General features: G+C 41.2%; 2 protein-coding genes and 1 long non-coding RNA gene across 3 annotated transcripts; 2 read left to right on the forward strand and 1 right to left on the reverse strand.

Annotated features, from left to right (window-relative positions):
• Positions 1-322: 322 nt before the first annotated feature.
• Positions 323-4,787, forward strand: LOC101845062 (putative tyrosinase-like protein tyr-3; the record flags this gene model as incomplete). Its single annotated transcript, XM_005090837.3, is given in 3 exon segments — positions 323-448; positions 1,909-2,463; positions 3,979-4,787. Coding segments are annotated over 3 exon segments (797 nt in total), but the record flags the coding sequence as incomplete, so codon positions are not given.
• Positions 4,788-9,563: 4,776 nt separating this feature from the next.
• Positions 9,564-19,771, reverse strand: LOC101845296 (zinc finger protein 431). Its single transcript, XM_005090838.3, has 4 exons — positions 14,921-19,771; positions 12,769-12,977; positions 11,386-11,540; positions 9,564-10,012 (listed from the first exon to the last, which is right to left on the reverse strand). Exon 1 carries the CDS (start codon positions 18,470-18,472, stop codon positions 15,731-15,733), a length of 2,742 nt encoding a protein of 913 aa, XP_005090895.1. The 5' UTR covers positions 18,473-19,771; the 3' UTR covers positions 9,564-10,012; positions 11,386-11,540; positions 12,769-12,977; positions 14,921-15,730.
• LOC118478561 lies at positions 12,873-14,530 on the forward strand. Its single transcript, XR_004859129.1, has 2 exons — positions 12,873-13,009; positions 14,399-14,530. It is a non-coding gene; the product is annotated as an uncharacterized LOC118478561 (long non-coding RNA).
• Positions 19,772-20,105: the final 334 nt, after the last annotated feature.

The raw sequence follows: 20,105 nt of genomic DNA on the forward strand, positions 1-20,105 counted from the left end.
TATATATATATATATATACAGGGTGAGTCAAAAGTATGTCAACACTAGAGTATGGGAGAAATCATTTATTCAGAATTTATTGAACAGTCTTAACCTGATCACCAGCATGATCAATACACAAAACCAGTGATTGACAGTACATAGGTAATTGAGTGCCTTAACACACATGTCGCGGTGAATTCTTGATACGGCACCTTATTCAGTTTATTATGTCCTTGAGTTCATCGACACTAGTAGCAACCATAGAAGTCGGCCGTAAAACACTTACCAAAACAAACAAACAAAACTCATATAAAACACTGGTTTCTCTTTTCTTTTTCAGCGGAAGAAAATGCCCAGGTCCTCCAGATGGATTGCAATCTAGGAGGAGGAGGAGGCGGAGGAGGAGGAGGAGGAGGAGGAGGCGGAGGAGGAGGAGGCGGTGGAGGTGGAGGTGAAGGAGGTGGAGGTAAGACACTGGCTTTAAGAAATCTCCTTCACTCATTGCCTTAACGTAACGTTTCCTTTCTCCATGTCTTTTCCCTACGATTCTGTCTCTTTTAAGTTTAGTTTTAGTTACAGTAAAAACAAATTACAGCACTTGCGATACAAAATAGTTCTTAATGTCGAAGGTTAGAGGAGAGATGTTACCATAAGAGAGCAGTAAACAAAGAAAAATATGAGATATAAGGACGATAATGTTTGATAGAAAAAGCACAACACTTCAAAGCACCCGCCAACCACCCACCAACCCGGTCTCCACTGAGGGGATTCCAATCCAAAGGGCCAGGAGTCGATTATGCTTTTTAGAAATTAACTTGCTGAGATTCTCGAAGCTGAGATTCTAGGCTGGGGGGGGGGAGGCAGGAGTAGCAAGGACACAGAGAATTGATACTAACAGCTTGTTGGTAATGATATGCCGAGAGAAGATACTGGAGAGGAGGGGGCTGTTTTGGGGGTGTTTTATTTTTGTTTTTGTTTTTGTTTTGTTTTTTGTTTGTTTGCGTGGGGTTGTTTTTTGTTGTTATTGTTTGTTTTTTTTTGTTTTGTTTTTTTTTGGGGGGGGGCACGCAGCATATTTACGGAGGGAAGAGTTTCTTCATCCGTCTCTTGAATGTGTGGATTATTGTTCATTCCCAGGGCCTGTTTAAGAATATAAAGTAATTGTAAAAGTTTTAGACCCCCATAGAACTATTTAGATAATTTAGGAGGCAGGCTGCTTCGATCCTGCCTTTCAAGGCCAACCCAGGCAAAAAGGGATACAATATCCCAGCAGGAAGACGGCGAGATAGTCCATAAAAATTCTCCCCATAAGACAATCGAACGGATGTTCCCTGCATGCTACAGCAAAACGTCCAGCTGCTACACCACAGATGTCGGTTGTTACATTAAAATGGCCAATTGTCTTTCTTTTACTACAGCTAGAAATAACAATCCGTTCAAATGAACTGCAGGACTCAATGAGAAAAGCCAACAGAAATTGCCACAGACGCGTCATTTTTCATTAGGTCGTTTTTAAAAAGCCAGAACTTAGAATCCAGTTTGAGTTACAAAGGGTTTTTTTTTTTTTTTTTTAGGGGGGGGGGGTCAGTTATCAGTTGTGTTATACATGTACATGTATTATGTTAAAGACAGTACAATAATTAATACTATTGCCTTAACACACGCTATGCTGTAGCATGCAGGGGACATCAGTTCGATTGTCGCATGGTCTTATGGTAAAACAACTCCTACAAACCCCACCGGTTGCAAAGTTCAGTTATCAGTTGTGTTATACATGTACAGGTATTATGTTAAAGACAAAAACATGGCTTACTTTGACATTAAGTTTGTGCTACGAAAATACAAATATCCGATATTGGTGGGCATGAACTGATTCCGCTGGTTATTATATATGTTTGTTTGTCTTTGACCTATTCCTAAAACCAGCCTGCGAGGATGGCAATGCGCGCTGCTCGTCCTGGGCACAGCGCGGCGAGTGTAACAAGAACCCTGACTACATGCTCGTTAACTGCAAGAAATCTTGCAACCGGTGTCCCAGAACCACCACCACAGCGGCGCCAGCAACAACAACAACTACAACAACATCAACAACTCCTACAAACCCCACCGGTTGCACAGATAACAGTGAGCACTGCGAGGCGTGGGCACAGACGGGTGAATGCGACATAAACCCTGACTATATGCACGTTAACTGTACGAAAAGTTGCAACCTGTGTCACATCACCACCACCACCACTAGCAGCAGCAGCAGCAGCAGCAGCAGCACAGCCACCCCCACAACAACAGCAGCACCACCCAGCTCAACAACAACAGCGCGCAGCACAGCGGCGCCTCCAACTACAACAACAACTACCACCCTCCCCCCAGATTGCGAGGACAACCACAGACACTGCCGGTCGTGGGCGCAGCGGGGCGAGTGTCGGAGCAACCCGGAATACATGAACACTTCCTGTCGGAGAAGCTGCAACCGTTGCGGCACTGGTATGTTGTACACCCTCTCTGATTGTACTCTAGGCTTACTGTCTCACAGATTCATTTTTCTTAACTTCCTTTCTCTGTCTTTCTGTCCTTGACCGTTACTCCTTCCTTTTTCTGTCTCTCTGCCTTTTTCTCTTCCTCCCCACTACCCCCTTTCTCTCTCTCTCTCTCTCTCTCTCTCTCTCTCTCTCTCTCTCTCTCTCTCTCTCTCTCTCTCTCTCTCCCCCCTCTCTCTCTCTCACTCTCTCTCCCCCTCTCTCTCTCACTCTCTCTCATTCTCCCTCTCTCTCTCTCTCTCTCTCTCTCTCTCTCTCTCTCTCTCTCTCTCTCTCTCTCTCTCTCTCCAGCAAAATTAGCCAAATAAGTGTATGTCATAATGTCTCCTTCGGGGGCTCTCGTGGCCTAGAAGTTAACGTGTTCGCCTCTCATTCAAAGGTCCCGGGTTCGAATCCGGGTAGCGATGGAAAAATTTCGTCTCTAAATTTGTTTTCTTTCACTTCCTTTCCTGCTCTCTAGCAATGTTCTGTTGTCTGCTTTCGCCTCCACTTTCTGCCCCCGCCCCCCACCACCTCCTTTGCCCCCTCCTCTGGGCTCCAGCAAGTACAACCTTTCTGCTGCTCCTCATTGGCTCCTTCTTACTGCTGTCTTTCTACTGCTACTCCTTGGCTCCTTCTTACTGCTGTCTTTCTACTGCTACTCCTTGGCTCCTTTTTACTGCTGTCTTTCTGCTGCTACTCATTGGCTCCTTCTTACTGCTGTCTTTCTGCTGCTACTCATTGGCTCCTTCTTACTGCTGTCTTTCTGCTGCTACTCATTGGCTCCTTCTTACTGCTGTCTTTCTGCTGCTACTCATTGGCTCCTTCTTACTGCTGTCTTTCTGCTGCTACTCATTGGCTCCTTCTTACTGCTGTCTTTCTGCTGCTACTCCTTGGCTCCTTCTTACTGCTGTCTTTCTGCTGCTACTCCTTGGCTTCTTCTTACTGCTGTCTTTCTGCTGCTACTCCTTGGCTTCTTCTTACTGCTGTCTTTCTGCTGCTACTCCTTGGCTCCTTCTTACTGCTGTCTTTCTGCTGCTACTCATTGGCTCCTTCTTACTGCTGTCTTTCAGCCACACCCCTGATCTTCCGGCAGAAAAGATCTACACCTAGCCTTCTCGGACAAGGGCGAAAAATCTCGGAGGTCCTGTGTGCAAGTTACGCACGTTTAAGATCCCCTGGTGGTCTAAAATCGATAAGAGTAGGCTTCGGCCGCCACCTGGGCAAAAATTCAAAATTTCCTACCAACTGAAAATGTTAGGTGTGTCCCGCGCGCTCACATGACCTTATGCAGTTGCGAGTGCCGTGGAACACTTAGGCTACAAACAAACAAACAAACAAACAAACAAAAACCCAGGAGCGCCTCGTTTTGTCAGCACACTTCACATTTAAGAATACAAGAGAACACAATATTTTTCTCTCTGAACTCGATACAACAACTTGTGATTCTAACCCGCGGACGATGTGTCCTTCCTCCCCACAGACAACAACTGCTCGGACCTGAGTCCTCACTGCGGCTACTGGGCCGGCAGTGGTGAGTGTCGCAGGAACCCGACCTACATGAACGAGAACTGCCGCGTGAGTTGTGAGCTGTGCTGAGGAGGGACGACAACCCTGTCACTGACAGAGTGACTGGTGGAAGTCATTTTGAAATATTATTATTATTATTATTACTTACATGTTTTATGTATTCCCAATTTACAAATTTGTCTGTGGCATTTCGTGACCTTAGAATTACATTACAAAGTTGTATCTGACATTTTTGGCGGTCAGAAACCAATAAATTATATTCTAATTCTATCTCAATCTGCTTTGTCAAAATCGCGAGATTGATCAGTCTGAACTTATTATACTCTGAACTTCAGAGTCGTTATCAAGATGTTCACATATTTGCATTTGGAAAAGTTTGACCTGTTGAGAAACTCAAAAATTTTTACGTCGAATTTCTCAAAAGCAGCTAAGCAGATATAGAACTTTGTGATTCTAGGGTAGCTATTTGCCCCAACTTTTACCTCAGGAAAAAACCCATTGTGTTTTGTCAGCTCAGCTTCTGCCTCACAAACTGAAAGCATTTTCAATGTGGCGTGACGACACACACAAGAACCAGACTATTGGAGTACGGTCTGGGGGATTCAAAGACTATTGTGGGTGAAATTCACGTGGACAAAAAATAACCTGTCCCGCGGTTTTATGCCAAAAAATAATAATTCTGAAATTATGCAACTGAGCCCAAAAATTGTGAAATTATGTGATTCTGTTAATTTTAACAAAGAATGATAAAGAAAAATAATCAGAAATTATGCACAAAAAAACTATCAAATTTTGCTAAATTATGCGGGGTGCATAAAACCACGGGGACAGAATAATATGCCGCATTGGGCACGGATGACAAAAGTAAGCCACCTGAAATCCAATTATTAGATCAAGATTTCTGCAGATATATACCCAAAGGCCTTCCTTTACTGTACTTTACAGTTAATACGCCTGAGAAGTGCTTGGTCTAGCCAGTCGTTTTATGTAGCCTAACAGGTCACAAATTTTGAGACCCACAAAGTTCTATAGCTGTTTGTATTTTGCATGCTTTGCTGTGGTCCTGAAAAATATTGTACTTAATTAAGCGAACCCTACAATTGTAAGCATGAACAAGATTAGACTAGACAAAAATACTTTTTCTCAATTGTAAAAGAACACAGATCTGATGAGTTTCTTTAAGAATTATATAAGAGCTACAAAAACGTCACAACATGGTACAATGTATTTCTTTTTATTTATTTTAAAGGGAAAGAAAGAAGGATGTAGTGCCTGGGCTCGAGTAGCTTTTAGTACCTTCCAATATAATGTCCCTTTTCCTTGTGGGGAGGGAGGAGGAGGAGGAGGGGGGGGGGGCTGCAGTGGTAACATTTCACTTTTTAAACTGTTCCAATTTGGGTCTTAATACTTTCATGAGAATACAGCCTAAGAACAGTCCTTAATAATGTGTACGTATTCAGGTCACATCCCTTTCCCCCTCTGAACTTTCTCGCCCTCCATTTTTCTTTTCTGTCTGTCCCGAAGACCTCAAAATACTCTTTGATTTAATAGGAATTTCCGCATGTGCAATTAATTATAATTATAGGTGGTAGGTTTGGGAGGGGGGGTTGGTTGTTGGGGGGGGTTTTTTTTTTGGGGGGGGGGGGGGGTTGGGGGGGGTTAAAGTAATTAATTGTAGGTTGTAGAGTAGCAACAACAGTGAAAAAAGCAGCAGCAGTAGAAGGGGAAGGGTAGGGGGTGGGGAGGGGGAGTGGGGAGTGGGGAGTGGGGAAATTAAAGCAACAACAGCAGAAATTTAGTTTAACAGGAGCACATACATAATTTATATTGTGGGTGGTTGGCGGGTGCTCTGGTGTGGTTTGCTCCTTCTTTCCTACCAAACCAAACGTCTATCGTTCTGATCTCTCCTCCTCTTTTTTTTGTGGTTGTTACTCTCTTGTAACACCTCTAATCTTCGGCACTTATATGACCTTATTGTGTTGCGGGTGCTGTAAAATTCTTACAAAAACTATGAAAACATACATTCCAGTCAGTACACAATTATAGTACTGTTGCCCTTGTGGTAAGATAAGCTAACCCTCAAAATATCAATTTTTTAAAATAATAAAATAATTGTAGTACATTTGTATTCATTTTCTTTAGTTGACGAATTGACAGTAAATTTTATCCATTTCAAATTGTATGTGCCCAGTTAAACCCACGTCTGATTATAGTCTGAATTTCGACAAGAAATACTCCTAAAACTAAATAAAGTTGAACACATTACTGCGTGATGAAACCAAAAATGTTTTGTTTTTTTTGCTTCTCCAGTAAAACCAACTCCGCCTAGGTCACTTAGCCGTTCCTACCACAAGGGCCACAATTACAGGTTACATTTATACAGTACATCAAACTGTCCCCGTCTTTTTATGAAAGAACATTTCTGAAATTATCGCAAACTGAGCCCAAAAATACGAAATTATGCGATTCTGTTAATTTTAATAAAGAATGATAAAGAAAAATAATCAGAAATTATGCCCAAAAAATGATCAAATTTTGCTAAATTATGCGGGGTGCATAAAACCACGGGGACGGATCAAAAGTGGCGTGTTCGTATAGAATTTTAGATTGATGGACAGCGATTTGCGCCTCCACTTTTTCTACGTTGATTCTTTGATATCTTTTGCCTTAGTTATGATTTATGACTCTTGTAAGGCGAAACATTACCTATTACGATGACAAGAAGAACCTCGACGGTCAGTACGAATCATTGGTTGTGGTTAGTAGATACTAGATGACACCCCACATTCTCACTGAAGGAATGCACAAAGCCTCCGCTGTTATTCACCTCCCCCCTCCCCCAAACAAAGACTGCAGACTTTTAAATCTTTTTTAATGCTTTTTTTTCCTCTGCTCTTCTTTAAATTAAAGTAAAATGATGGTGATGACGAGGACGAGGACGAGGACGAGAAGGATGATGATGATGATGATGATGATGATGATGATGATGATGATGATGATGATGATGATGATGATGATGATGATGATGATGATCATGATGATGATGATGATGATGATGATAATGATGGTGAGGATGATGATGAAGGTGGTGAGGAGGAGGAGGAGGAGGAGGAGGAGGAGGAGGAGGAGGAGGAGGAGGAGGAGGAGGAGGAGGAGGAGGAGGAGGAGGAGGAGGAGGAGGAGAATGATGATGATCATGACGATGGTGGCAAAATGCTGAGCAATTTACTGCTAGAAATTCGTTAAACTGCTCGTAAACTACCAAAGTGTCCATACTTTTTCTTTACTTTTTACTGATGATGATGTTAATGTTGCCACGTGTCGTAACTCGTATCCATTCTGCTCTTGAGAAAACCTGCAAGGCAAAACGTTGGGTTCACGCGGCCCAATTATGCTCGGGTATTATTAATTATTAAACTGTTTGAACTTATACAGAGCCCCATTTTATCTGCTTTGGAAAAAAATGTTTTATTGTTTGTTTTTAATCTTCCATTGTGATTGTGACCAACAAGCTCTGTTCATTATTCATCATACAACCCCCGCCCCCACTCACCCCACCCATTCACCCCACCCCCATCCCCATCCCCAGCCGGCCGGATAAAAACTCTAGAGTCACCAAAAAACAACAACCACAAGAAAAAACAAACACAAATAAAAGCAAATAAAACCAACCATCAATCACTTTTGAATGGCCAAAGGGCACATATTTCCTTATATATTTATCGGAGGGGGTGGAGGGTAATAATATACACAATGTACAATAGAGCAAGGGACAAGAAACAATAACCGATGTCAGTGACTTGAAAGAGAGAGAAAGAGAGAGTGAGAGAGAGATAGAGAGAGAGAGAGAGAGACTAGAGAGAGAGAGACAGAGAGAGAGAGACAGAGAGAGAGAGAGAGAGAGAGAGAGAGAGAAAGAAAGACAGAGAGAGAGAGAGTAAAGAGAGACTAGAGAGAGATTTAAATTTTCTTACTTCGTCCAAGTATGATTACATCTTGTGGTATGGAAACTTGCAACAGACTCCAAGCCCCATCCACAGAGTGATCTTTTATTTTCTCTTCATCTTCTTACAGCAGAAACTTAGGGTTAAACCCCTTCTTTGGGGACCCAAATCCTGGAACTAACTTTACTGTAACCTTTTCACAACCAGACCAACTCTATAATCCAAACAATTTGATTCAAACAGTGTGACAGTAAAGGGGTTATTTCAAAGCTCAAAACAATTGTTATTGAATAAGCATGAGAGAAAAAAATGTAATAGCGAAACAGCCAATGCATTTGAAGAAGGTTTTGTCTTCAACTAGATCTAGTAGGACAAACAAAATTTTCTTTCACAAAGATGAAACATGTAAAGTATGCATAAAAGTATCAAAACAAACAAGAGGTTTGCGCTCATATGACCTAATGCAGTTGCGAGCGCCGTAAAACCCTCTACTAAAAAAAACACCCAAAAAGCAAGAGGTTTGCACTAGGGAAAGAAGCCAATCCCTGCCACAAAATAATCTAGCAACATAATATTGGTTAAGCACAAAGCAGTTTTTAAGCAGTAACAGGGGGTTACCAAAGCACTCAGTCTCCTTGAAAGGGAAATCAGAAAAAATGCGGCGAAAATGCAAGAAAAAGAAGCAATCTGATTTCATAAATTTACAATAAGTATTCTGATGTACATTGTATGAACAGAATCTGCAACAAAACCGCTTTTTTTTTTCAGATAACACGGAGGCTGCTTTAAGGGGAAGAGCGACCTTGATTTTGCAGATTTCGGGTCAGGCTATGCACATTGAGATGCTGGCTGATTTTTTAAGATCAACCAATTCTTTGTCTAAAAATAGCATGGAAACAATTGAGCAAGTCTTTTTTCTCCTGGAAAATTGCCTTTGAAAACATGAGGGTGGGTGAATATAGTAAATTTTCAGAATAATTGTCGTTTTTCACAATATGTCATTTTTTTGGCAGTTTTTTCCCTACTCATTCCTTAGTTTTCATCCTTTTGACAAGGCTGCCACCAATGTAACAGACAGATATTTGCGAAAAAAATATAACACTTTTCCATTGGCAAGCGATTACGCAACCTAATTTCTCTTCTTTTTTTTCTTTTGCACTTATTTTAAAAAATTCACTGTTCCGCTGACAGGGTCTGGTTCAGATATACGCTCACCAAATTTGATCAAATTTGGTCCGTAAATAAGAAAGCCATAGGGATTTGAGATTCATTTTTTATTTTCAAGACTGCGGCAGATTCCATAGCAACCGCTGTAGCTATGCCAAAATAAAATTGCGTATCAAGAGATTTTCTTTTGCCTAAACATATATATGTGTACTTAGATTTGATCTCGGGCAACAAAAATAGAAAATGGTGCTCAAGGGTCGCTCCTCCCTTTAAGACCTCTTTACACTTGACATAGCCATTCTTTGTCACAGCCTGTGGAGATACCATGAACAATATATATCTATATAATTATACATATATTTTTTTATATATATATATATATATATATATATATATATATATATATATATATTCAAATAACGAGCCACATGACCTTATTATGGAGAACCTACTAGGTACAACAGAATGCCCAGTCTATAAAAGTGGCTGTCAAATTTGTGGAAACGATGCAGAAAAAGAAGAACGCCGACCTTAAGGGTCCAACACAAGTATTAAAAAAGTGCAGAGATATGCAGTGACATCGCTTGACATGTACTAGTTACGGGCAAAGGTGCAAGGTACCAGTTGACATTTTTATTGTTTCTGATGCTTGATCGCCAACTCTTCCAGAAAATTTCAGAGTAACAATTCTTTAGACTATTGAACCATTTAACACTGTATGTAATACAAAATGACCTAGACACAGTTTGCTTTATTGTTGACCTTCCAACAAGGTTCCGCTCAGGGGTGTCTCTTTGCTGTCACATATGTCGTCCCAATCTGGCCACACTAAAGTTTTCACTCTGTCATCGTATTGAGCAAGAGATGGGAAGCGAGCTGTGGAGGAAAAGAAGGATGGAAATGTTGTCACTGGTTTCTTTGGCCACAGAGTGGGGTTGGGGAGGGAGGGTGGGTGATAATGTTTGGCTTCTAATATAGAGGGACAAAGAATATAATAATAGATAATAATAGATAGCATTTGTATAGCCCAAATCCCCGCTCAACAGCAAGCTCTATGCGCTTCACAATCTATACTATTACTATTACCCCAGCAGACTTGAGAGCATTCTGAAACAACCTCAACTTCCTAGGAAGCATACAGTAAGTGCAAGCAGCCATTTATAGGCCCTAAAACACTAGCATACTGACAAGATCTTTCACTGTCTATGGTCGGGTACCCATTCCCATCTGGGTGAAGTGAGGAAATTTGTGTAAAGTGCCTTTCCCAAGGACACAACGTTGGGCTTGCGGCTCGAACCCCCGAACCCGCAACTTCACAATTACGAGTCCAGTAGTCTAACCACTAAATATCTTCTACGTGAAAGGCAATCTGTTTTTCATTTTTAGCCAAATGAAAGCCATTATATTCAGAAAATGATGGTATCCTGGTGGACTATCCAATGGATGGTCCTGGTTTGAATCCCCAGTGGGGCGTTCTTGAACTTTGATTGTTTGAGGAGTTTCAAAACTCTCCATCAATTTGGCTAGGTTCTATCGGGGACGGGCATTTAACTCATTTGAGCCTGAGCTATTTTCCACCCAACAACCATTGCAGTCTGACAGTTTTGGGGTATAATGAATCGTTGACCGCAAAAAGACTGTAAAAGCTATTATTTTTTAAAAATGCAACAAAAGAAAGAGATTTAAAGCTCTCAGAGAAAAAGAAAACTGCATCTAATTTGTCCGAATATTTTTATTTCATAAATACTTTGAAATGGCAATATCTTGGGGTTACACAATTGTTTTTTTTTGCTCCCAATTTAGAATAAGATCATCTAGATAGATCGCAAAGCGGGGGTGACTGACGCAATCCATTACAGCTAAAACAGTATCGCACATAACTTCACCAAAGTTTAAATGAAACGAAACAAGTGGGCCAACTGTTGGCTCGCCGCTTCTCGTAGTTTGTATTTAAAAAAACACCGGAGATATCGATCTATAAGGTGCATCACGTGAATACACGGAAATAGGCCACTGGGCCGGCAGTGCGTCCCGTAAATACATGGGAATAGGTTCAAGTGAGTTAATTCGGAGGTCTCGCTGTGTGGAAAGGGGAGTTCAATCTGTGCAATTTGCACGCAAATGACAAAACACAAAGAAAGTCAACTTGAAACATGGTTCCTTTCTGTTCTTTAAAGAAAAAAAATACTACTTTTAGAGAGAAAGAAGACAATAACCATGATAATTAGACCTATGACAGGTATTCTTACTTTCAAAGAGTCCATCGAAAAATTTGTCTTTCTGGTGGTAGATCAGCTGGCAGACAAAGCCAAACACACAACAGTCGACCTCAGAGATCTCATCCCCCATCACGAACTTCTTTTGACCTTAATGATCTCATCACCCATCACGAACTTCTTGTCTCCTGGGAAGAAAGAGCGAGATAATGGCTTGGTAAAACTATGTTCCATTTCGATGGTTGAGCGCAAGAAATGACTAGATCCACTTCGGTCGAAATGTTGTAACGGGTAGTGAGATTTTAAGCCGCTTTTTTGCCTCCACAAATGTTTAAGTCTTAGCTTAATTTGGCATCGAGATGTTAACAGGGTTTTTTTTACAATGTTATCTAAAAGGATTTCAATATCATCAAAATTTCAAACTCATTTTTCTTGAAATTGTGAAAAGTGGATATAGTCACTTCTTGCACTCAGCCATCAATTTGCTTTGCTCCAATCCCAACTCAAAGGGAGACTGTGTGTGCCTGTCAATTATAACTCCTTACAGACACATTGTTCTCACTTGCATCTTAATCTCTTTCTCTGTTATTCTGACTGCAAGTCTTTCTGTTTTCCAACACATGCCCGATATTTTGTCGAAATGCTTTTCTTATTTCAAACCAAAGGAACAGAGGAACCATTAAAATGTATGAGTTGATCGGACAAAGTGTTTTCAATGCACCCTTCCAGGGTTGAGTAACGTCATTGACATATAGAATACCTAATACCTAGAGTGATATCTGCCATGTAGCAAAGGGAAGGAAATCTTTAAAATAATAATAATCATCACCATCGTCATCATCACCATCATCATCATCATCATCATTAAAACGACAAGAAAAGGACACAGTCAAACTCGAATATAACAGAACAGACGGGACCGGCAGTTTTTCCCTGTTATAAGCGAGTCCTGTTATAACCGTTATCAAGGGAAACTACCAGTACCATTGCACCTTCAGCTTACCATAATATTCAATTACCACAGATCTATTTCCATGAGCTGTTTTGCTGACACTGAGACGGAATCGATCAGTGACCCCAACATTGGGGGGGGGGGGGGGGGGGGGGGGGGTTGAAAGTTTGTGTTTAGGCAAGCGATCACACGAAGGTGAAATGTCTTGGTTAAGACAAATTTTAATAATTCGATGGATCGAAAGCAAGTTCATGCGCTGCAACATCACTGTGATATCCGAGTCTGCGTAAATTGAACCCTGTTATAACCAGGTTCACATTACTTACTTACACTTGTATAAAAGAAAAATATGGGGATTTGATTTATCACTGTTATTTATCCAAGTTCCTGTAATAACAGAGGCTGTTATGAATGGACTGGACGGTAAAACAGTAAACCAACCCCCAGACATCTGACAAACTCACCCTGATAATCCATTAACGCATGCAGATCTTCCTGGACGAGACTTTTCACCTCCTCTGGGCTGTGTCGACTCATTCCCTGGCCCCAAGCCTGACGTTCAATAATCCTGACAAAGAACCACAGCTGCAGGGAGGACTTGGAGAACAACTTGGAGAACAACTTGATCACCTCCCTCTTCGGGTCCCACAGCCATCGCAAGCACACCAACGCCCTAGAGAGAGAAAGCATTTAAAATGATACAACGTAATAATTTAGATCGTGCCGCGAGGCCGTGTTTATGCTACCTAATAATTATTATAGTTCTAACGCTTGAGCTGTTGAATCGTTTTATATTTTTGCAATCATGAGAGGCGTAGAAACGCAAGTGTTAAAATACCCTACCATCAAAGCTGTATTAAATTGTATGTATAAACCTGGTTTATGATGAGGCATGTACGTACACACACATGCACGTAAGCCAAGCACGCATACACACATACATATATGCTCCCAAACTCACAGATTCAAAGATAAGAGAAAAACGGCTTTAATTTCTAGCCCCCCCCCCCCCCCCCCCCCCACACCTTTTGCTCCCCCAAAAAAGAATAAGAAGAAACAACAAATTCTTTTTCCCCAAAAATGCCATGCAAAAAAACGAGGAATGGGATACAAAACAAACATCCCATTTTTTTATTCTTTACATGATCACATTTTTTCATGGGGGGTTGTTAGTTGTTTTCCCCCAAGACCACAGCTGAGAAGATGAGAAAAATAGAATATAGAGTTGTAATAATACAGACAGAGGCAGAAGAACCACTATTCAGCTCAAGAAAGTGCCCACAATAGACAGGCAGAAGGTTAGTGGGTGCTCTAGTGTGGTTTGCTCCTTCTTTCCTCTCAAACATCTATCGTACTGATCTCTCCTTCTTTTTGTGTTTGTTACTGCTTTGTAACATCTCTAATCTTTGGCACTTGTGTGACCTAATAGTGAACAGCGAGTGCCATAAGACTCGTACTAAAACTAAAGGAATAGACAGTTAGTTTTAGTAAGAGTTTTACGGCATTTGCAACACAATAAGGTCATATAAGTGCCGAAGATTAGAGGAGTTACAAGAGAGTAACAAACACAAAAAAGGAGGAGCGATCAGGATGATAGACTTTTGATTGGAAAAAAGGGGCAAACCACACCAGAGCACCCACCAACGACCAACAGGAATAGACAGATTTGTTATAATAGAGAGAACCTAGAGGCCATAAGATAAATGAGTAGAAGTACAAAGACTTTGGCAAGATATACACACGCGCATGCGCACACACAAACACACACACACACACACCAGACCATCAATGATTTATTTATAGAGGCACCAGCCATCCATGTCAAGGTGCTGTTTTAGCCACACACACACACACACACACACACACACACACACACACACAAAAAGAGAAGTAGGCAAATAACTTTAGCTGTGCATTTCACTATGAGGGTATATAAATAGCAACAAAGTTGATTTTGGTGTCATTTGAACCAGAAAACCTTCCTCTATAAAACATACATCATATACTAAAGGCCAGCATGAATTGGAAAAGAGGAAATTTCTTCAAAATGCTGTTGAAAAAACAATTAACGGTAAGCCTATCATATTATTTCAGAATCGCACACCATGTCTCACAGCACACTAATCCTACACCGCTACACCAGACTTTGTTCCTTAAAACTTATGTTTTTAAAGAAGAAGAAGAAAAAGAAAAAAGAAGAAGGAGGAGGAGGAGGAGGAGGAGGAGGAGGAGGAGGAGGAGGAGGAGGAGGAGAAGGAGAAGGAGAAGAAGAAAAAGAAGAAGAAGAAGAAGAAGAAGAAGAAGAAGAAGAAGAAGAAGAAGAAGAAGAAGAAGAAGAAGAAGAAGAAGAAGAAGAAGAAGAAGAAGAAGAAGAAGAAGAAGAAGAAGAAGAAGAAGAAGAAGAAGAAGAAGAAGAAGAAGAGAGAGAGTGAGAGAGAGAGAGAGAGAGAAGAAGAAGAAGAAGAAGAAGAAGAACAACAACAACAACAACAACAACAACAACAACAACAACAACAACAACAACAACAACAACAACAACAACAACAACAACAACAAGAAGGAGAGTCACGAGAAGTCAGTGACATTTCAGTTGTGGACTAAACAAGTTCAACTAACATTCATAGTGACAAGACGGGATGTTCCTCGGACATGCTATCTTCATCTCCATTCTTGTCCTCTTGTGTTACAGCCCCCGACATTCCAGCAACTGAGACGTTTGTATTCAGAGTAGGCAGAAGAGCAATCTAGCTAATTTTTCTTGCCGGTGAAATTTCATGAAACTGCAGTTTAATTTTACATTTACATGTAGACCCTATTTGAAATGTATTCATTCTGTACCTCTGTGCACTGCTACTCTAAGTGTAAGTAAACCTGCATCACAAATTCTGTATGAGGTTTTTCTACAGTGTGTGTTTCTTAAATTTTGTGACTCCTCAAGTTACTATTTTGTATAAATTTCACCCACAAAATGTGTCAATCTTTGACCACAAACTTCAGACTTGTAACGTTTTTCTCCTTGTGTGTTCTTTTATTTAACAGTAACTTAGGCTTCCATTTTCTGTAAAGCTTTCACCATTAACTTCATGCTTGTCAGGTTTCACATCATGTGTGTGTCCTTTTGTACCAGTAGAGGTAGCTAGCTTCTTGTAAATGTTTCACCCAAAACTCCACACTTGTCAGGTTTTCCTTCAGTGCCTGCGTGTGTTCTTTTATACCAGTAGAGGTAACTTCTTGTGAATGTTTCACTTTAAATAAACTCCACACTTGTCAGGTTTTGTGTCGTCTTTTATGTCCCACCAAGTATGTAAATGTTGTTATCACTTTGTATAAAAACCTTTCACCACAAACTTCACACTTGTCAGGTTTTTCTTCTGTGTGGTTCCCTTTATGTACCAATGTTACCGCTCGTAAAACTATCGCCAGTCTTCACACTTGCATGGTTTTTCTCCAGTGTGTTCTTTCATGTCTTCTTTGATGAGAAGATCTTGCAAACCTTTCACCACAAACTTCACACTTGTATGGTTTTTCTCCTGTGTGAGTTCTTGTATGCCTTTTTAGGTATGTACAAGCTGTAAACCTTTGACCACAAACTTCACACTCGTAAGGTTTTTCTCCAGTGTGTGTTCTTTTATGTACATTACAGGCACTACGATACACAAAGCTCTTACCACAAATTTCACAGCTATAAGGCTTTTCTCCTGTGTGCATTCGCATGTGATTCTTCAAGCAGCTGGGAAATAAAAACATTTTATTACAAACTTCACACTTATGGTGCCTTTCTCCAGTGTGTTTTCTTCTCTTATGTTGCGTTACTTCTCCTCTTTCTGTAAATGCTTTACCACAAATTTCACATTTGAAGGCCTTTTCTCCTGTGTGTTTTCTTCTGTGACTCCTCAAGCTCGAGGAGTATGCAAATTTTCCACCACAAATGTCGCATTGGTAAGGTTTTTCTTTTGTGTGTGTTCTGTTATGTTGAAGCAGGCTAGCCTTGGATACAAACCTTTTCCCACAAACTTCACATTTCCAAGGTTTTTCTAAAGTTCCTTCTGTGTGTGTTCTTTTATGTAACCGCAGGGTAGCACTTTGTGAGCACCTTTTGCCACAAATTTCACACTCGTAAGGTCTTTCTCCCGTGTGTGTTGTATGGTGACTCCTCAAGACAGCGGGTTGAGTAAACCGTTTACCACAAACTTTACACTCGTAAGGCCTTTCCCCTGTGTGCATTCTTCTGTGACTCTTCAAGACACTGGCTAGTGTAAACATTGCACCACAAACTTCACACTGGAAACGCCTTCCCTTTACGTGTACTTTCATGTGTCTCTGCAGGACACCCATCTGTGCGAATGCCGCACCACAAAGTTCACATTTGTAAAATGTTACTTCCGAATGTGTTCTTTTGTGTCTGTGAAGACTGTCATTCTCTGCAAACATTGCACCACAAACTTCACATTTGTAAGGTTTTTCTCGAATGTGTGTTATCTTATGTCCCAGGAAGTTATCACTTTTGGTAAACCTTTCACCACATACTTCACACAAGTAAGGCTTTTCTTCCATGTGTGTTCTTTTATGTTTCAGCAGATTACCACTTTCTGTAAACTTTTCACCGCAAACTTTACACTCGTAAGACTTTTCCCCCATGTGTGTTCTTTGGTGGCTCTCCAAGGCACTGGATTGAGTAAACATCACACCACAAACTTCACACTTGTAAGGTTTTCCTCTTACATGTACTTTCATGTGTCTCTGCAGAACACACATCTGTGCAAACCTTGTGCCACAAACTTCACACTTGTAAACTTGTTCCCCTGTGTGTGTCCTTTTACGTTCCAATTGGCTTCCACTTTTTGTTAACTTTCCACCACAAATTTCACTCTCGTAAGGTTTTTCCTGTGTGTGTCTCTGCATGACACCCATCTGATCAAATGTTGCACCACAAACTCCGCATTTATAAGATTTTTCTCCCACATGTGTTCTTTTGTGGCTGTGAAAGCTGTCACTCTCTGCAAACGTTGTACCACAAATTTCACAATTGTACAGGTTTTTTCCAGTGTGCATCATTTTATGTCTCAGTAGGTCATCACTTTTTGCAAATCTTTCACCACAAACTTTACACTTGTGAAGTGTTTCTTCTGAGAATGTACTTTTCCTAACCGTAAGCCTGGGACCATCTGAATGACCAGTGTCTGTTTCTTTGTGCACTTTTGGCTGTGTCGTACTGGAAGACTCAGAAAAATTTACAGCACTGGAAATAGACACAGCACAAGAAAAGTTGAAATCTGAACCTTTATTCTTGACACTAGAGCCAGAATTTGAGACATTACATTCCAGAAGAATTGGATCAGCAGAGAAAGTTGTAGAAGTTGTACACGTGGATGCAACAACATCAGTGTGTGGGTTGGAACTCTGCTCCATACACAAACCCCTGACAGTGGAGATTTGCTGCTGTAGTCCTCCAGCCTGACTCATGTGATCCTCAACAAACATGGGTTCAAAACTCATCTCCTCCACATCTCCCACTTGTCCTTCTGTCTTTCCTATCTCTTCAAAGTCTGGACCCTCCCATTCTGGCACTTCCTCTTTCACACAATCCTCCACTTTTGGTTTCACTTCATCATCGATGTTGCCGGGAAAATATTCAAAAAGAGGTTCAGTTTTTACAAAATCAATATGGCACTCTGGTTTAATGACTATGACAGGTTTTACCTCTTCCTCTGCCCCAAACAAACTGATAGGCTCATCTTTTACTGCAATGTTTCTGTTTTCAAAGCCTGGTTCATCATTTCCCTCAACCTTGACATCACACGGACATTCAAAACCGGACTCTTCTTTTATCTGCAGATGTACGTTTTTTACAACAGGTCTTTCATCTTTGAGATTAAACAAGAACAGGGGACTGCTCTTATCTTCAGAGTAATTTTCTCCACTTGAAATGTCATGTCTCACATCTTCCCTTCGTGCACAAGGAGACCCAGAACTAGAACTACTAGGTTCACCTTTAAAAACGATGCCATCAGTGCTAAGATCCATACCTCCAGAAGAACAAGGAACAAGAAATAATCCTTTTTTCATACCACAGCCACCATCATCTTCGGCGATAATACTGTTCACCATGTCTTCCTCAGAACTGACATTAATTTGCTTTTCAGAGAAGGAAATGTCAGCCACTTTCATTACTATAATATATACATGTAGATATCAATGTTAACACTACCTTTGAATTTGAAGACAGCTCTCAACTGTGAATGTCTTAAATAAAACAACCTAACTTTCTTTTGCCAAACTGCAGGGGCTATCAAAGGCTGGTGAAGGGCCTCATGAAAAGATGAGAAACACCCAAGCGTCTATATATAGCTTCTCCCAGTCTAGCCAACCGCACCTACTCGTGGTGATCCCTGTCTGCACTGACGTGGCTCTGGCGAATGGCGAATCGTTGGCGCCAACAAACTATCCCCCCTTCGCCCGGAGGGGTCAAATCAACAGGCTGGGAGTAGGTGTGACCCCACAAGGTGCGAAGGGCAGAACCCACCGGCACGTGATAGACGCTATGCCCCCCACCAACACACTCTCACTCTCCCTTTAGTGAGTGTTGTCCTCTGTCACCCTCACCTACTTCTTCTATGCACTCCCTGTGGTTGGCTTGTGCTCTACCTTTGGCTTAGTAAATCTTCATGGATTCTTCTGGTCCCTGCAAGGATGAACACATCACTGGGTGGGATAGGCCTCGAGGACATGGCATGCCCAAACATGGACGTCTATGTACCGACACAAAGGATCCAGGACGTGAAAAGCCGCTCGCTTGCATGATTTTGATCCAACAACGCTGCCAGGGTCAGACCACATTAAGTTGACCCTCCACAGCTCGCCAAAAGACAGCGGTGGCCGGGAATGGACCACAGCGGATTGTGCCTTGACCATACGTAAAATGGAAGTCAGTCTCTGCTCACTGCGTGGCCCCACTTTTGTGAGAGAGAGAGAGAGAAAGTGTAGCCCTGGAATCTCAATGCCAGAAGTACCGGACTACTGGTAGACCACAGACCTTGGTGGGAAGAAAAGCCACAGGCTCCCCAGTAAATATGTCCAAACTGCAGCCTACTGAATCAACAATCGCCTTATATATTAGGTCTGACTAACTAGTCTGGCCCCGTGAAAGTTTAAATTGGCTTCAAGGGTCTAATTTTAAGAGACCTCTCTGATCTCAAGAGCGCACAAATCCGAAAGTAAAATTTTAATGGCAAGTAGATCTAGAGTCTAGATTCTGAGTCCTTCATCAATTTTTCCAGGTTTTAACACTATCACAAACTGTCCCTGTAGTATTCAGAGTTTGAACAATACATCTAGATTCTAGATCTAATTGTCCGGTCATATTGCACAACAGTAGTAACAGCACGCAGCACCTCCAAATCCAAATTATGCACAGAAGTATTCTGATCGGCGAATAAACATTGCCATGAGTATGAGGCTTAATAAAGAGACAGAGTCAGAACATTCATTTCATGATCCAAACTGGATGGTGTAGACTGTACATTTGAACACGTGGCGCCCATTGATTTTGTAAGCCAACAGGAAAAACTGACGAACCGATCGATCAATCGATTAGGCCTATAGCTCAACACAGGCCATCGCTCAAGGAGATTAAAAGTAAGATTAGTTCTAAACTCCTTGCCATCGCTCAAACAATCGTGAAGAGAAGAGCGTAGATCTACCACAGTTTCAGCAGTAGGCCTGGGCAGAAACCGAATAAATTATTCGAATAACCGAATACGAGCCCAAAACTAGGTCTCCGGTTAATTTTTCCAAAAACTAG

This window comes from Aplysia californica, unplaced genomic scaffold (genome assembly GCF_000002075.1).
Source record: "Aplysia californica isolate F4 #8 unplaced genomic scaffold, AplCal3.0 scaffold00022, whole genome shotgun sequence".
Taxonomy (NCBI): Eukaryota; Metazoa; Mollusca; class Gastropoda; order Aplysiida; family Aplysiidae; genus Aplysia; species Aplysia californica.

What these genes read in the sequence shown, in the direction of transcription:
- LOC101845296 (XM_005090838.3), bottom strand. Translation starts at nt 18,472, where the DNA reads ATGAAAGTGGCTGACATTTCCTTCTCTGAAAAGCAAATTAATGTCAGT.